We start from the raw sequence: 2,435 nt of genomic DNA, 5'->3' as shown, positions 1-2,435 counted from the left end.
TCTTGTCAGTGGGCAAATGTACAAAATCAGCAGGGGATCAAATACTTTTTTCCTTTAATGTATGTTTGAGCTAGGATTAAAAAAAAGAAATATGCACACCTTTGTTTCTTGGCTGTACTGTGACTACAAACAACAATTAACATACACATATGTGGTATTGCTGCGATTGATAGGAGCAGGAGAATTTATTTTGGGTTGTTTTTTGTTGGTAGGTTATGGTAGTAGCAAAGAATATTGTTGTGGAAATTTTATGAAGATGTATTTTAATATGTATTGTCATAGTGTCTCCCAGTGTTAGTTCTCCCACAGCCTGCTCTAAAGAGCTGACTGGGGCAGACTGACACTGGTTGAGATCCGTTTGGTAGTGGAAAGCTCTTTGGGGATGTAGAGAAGTGTTTGCAGAGTGGGTATATGGGGTATGTTTTGTTCTCTGAACAAAGCAGAATAAGGATTCACGAACAAACTGGAAAAACGGGAGCCTTTGAATCATTGTGGTCAGGAACAGCGTTCATAATCTCAGGATTCTTGTGATACAGAGACAGTGGGCTGAAGATCATACATGCTGCTCCCGCCCAGACACGCCCATAGGACTCCCCTGGTCATTATTCATTGGTTGTTGTATAGATTCATCTTGTTCGAAAGGATTTCCTGTGTTGACATTTATATCCTGTGAGGTCATATCCTGTGGAGGAAGCGATTGGCTGTTGGGGCCAGGGCTTCCTGTTTTGTGACTTCCTGTTTGTGATTACCTTTTTGTTTGTGAATAAAAGCCAAGAGCCTCTGCCCAGCAGGGGAGATGAAGGAACGATGGAGCTAAGATGGTGATTATGTCTGTTTACTAGGGAAATGCTGGAGACATGAGTTGTTTATAGATGCATTATACCATTAGACTGGGAGGGCGAGTATTAACGCAGGTGAGATTGATTACGTATAGTGTATAGCGAAATCTCCATGTCAATATACAGCTACATTTAAAAATAAATATTTTGGGCCAATTTTCCTTTGATAATAAAAAAAATCAGGATATATACATTACCATTTACCAACAAATGAAAGCCCAATTTATTCTGAAAAAACAAGGTATAATCCAACTAGATGCACAATAAGTAGATGTGATGATATGTACGGTTTTACTAACACACATCAAAATTGCAAAATTGGGCTTAGGCATTACGATTTGTTTACCCCTTAGGCGCGAAGAGGTTGGATATTTTTGAAAATTATTATGTTTTTTAGGAGTTATCAATTTGTTTTTGCACTTATCTTTTCTTCAAAAGACTGCAGTATCTTCACTTTTATTGCTTGCATCTTTATTCCATAAAGGAGAGGATTTACAAATGGTGACACCACCAGGCACTGTAATGACATGGCTATTCTAAGTCCATAGGGTATTTGGGTAGGCTCCAAGCGATAGAGTATAACCTCAAAGAGGCAGTCAGTTACAAAAATTGCAAAAGATATCAGTTGAGGAGAGCAGGTCTGCATTGCTTTCAAAAGAGTGCCCTTTGACTTTGCACAAATCACAATTTTAACGTAAGATAAAATGACCAGCAACGGTATCACCCCGAATATTTTTACAGTAAGGAACAGACCATAAATGTTGTTGACTGTGGTATCAATGCAGGAGAGTCTCACCACCGACCAGTTATCACAATAGATCTTCAGGATAACATTATCACAAAGAGGGAGTCGCATTGTCAGCAATGCATGCACAGCGATGCAGATAAAAGAATAAAGCCACACACCAATAATTATCTTAAATGCCTTTGTTAAGTTCATCATGATGGCGTACCTCAACGGGTTGCATATGCACATGTAACGGTCATACGCCATGACCGTCATCATGGCCATCTCACAGGTCACATAGGAATGGATGCAAAATATTTGTGCTATGCAGGCTGCATAGGAAATTATTTGAGTCTTAGAAAACAGGTTTACGATTAGGCTGGGGAAAAATGAGATACTTCCATAAACACCATTGGTACAGAGGGCAGATATAAAAACATACATGGGTTTATGCAAACTCTGGTTTAAATATATGGTGGATATTATTATCAAGTTGGAAAAAATGATCATCAAAAAGCCAAGCAATGATATCACCCCGTAGACATAATTAAAGTCCGAAATTGTGCCAAATGTCAGTCTTAGCACCAGAGGAGAAGAGAGAGTTGAATTCTGCATTTGTATTCCAGTCGGTTCCTAACATGAGCGAATAAAATGTAATTAAAAAATTGCATACATGTATAATAATACAAAAATCAAAAAAATGTTTATACAGTATAAAATGTATCTAGGGGTAAGTTCGCAAAAAAAAAAAAAAAAAAAAGCACTAGCGTTACTCAAACAAATGCAGCGTTATGATAACTGGGTGTGGCTACATTATAATGGCCTGAAAGGGTGTGGCTCAATCTTTGTGTGTTCTGTCCAATTTACTG

General features: G+C 38.1%; 1 protein-coding gene across 1 annotated transcript; it reads right to left on the bottom strand.

Moving 5' to 3' along the window:
* Positions 1-1,242: 1,242 nt before the first annotated feature.
* Positions 1,243-2,181, bottom strand: LOC141126506 (olfactory receptor 51I2-like). Its single transcript, XM_073612445.1, has one exon. The coding sequence runs from the start codon at positions 2,179-2,181 to the stop codon at positions 1,243-1,245; it is 939 nt and encodes a 312-aa protein (XP_073468546.1).
* Positions 2,182-2,435: the final 254 nt, after the last annotated feature.

This window comes from Aquarana catesbeiana, linkage group LG02 (genome assembly GCF_042186555.1).
Source record: "Aquarana catesbeiana isolate 2022-GZ linkage group LG02, ASM4218655v1, whole genome shotgun sequence".
Classification (NCBI taxonomy): domain Eukaryota; kingdom Metazoa; phylum Chordata; class Amphibia; order Anura; family Ranidae; genus Aquarana; species Aquarana catesbeiana.
Note: the sequence above shows the minus strand (reverse complement) of the source record. Positions and strands in the feature narration are given on the sequence as shown.

Excerpts from the sequence above, each read along its gene's own strand:
- LOC141126506 (XM_073612445.1), bottom strand. The coding sequence starts at position 2,181 with ATGCAGAATTCAACTCTCTCTTCTCCTCTGGTGCTAAGACTGACATTT.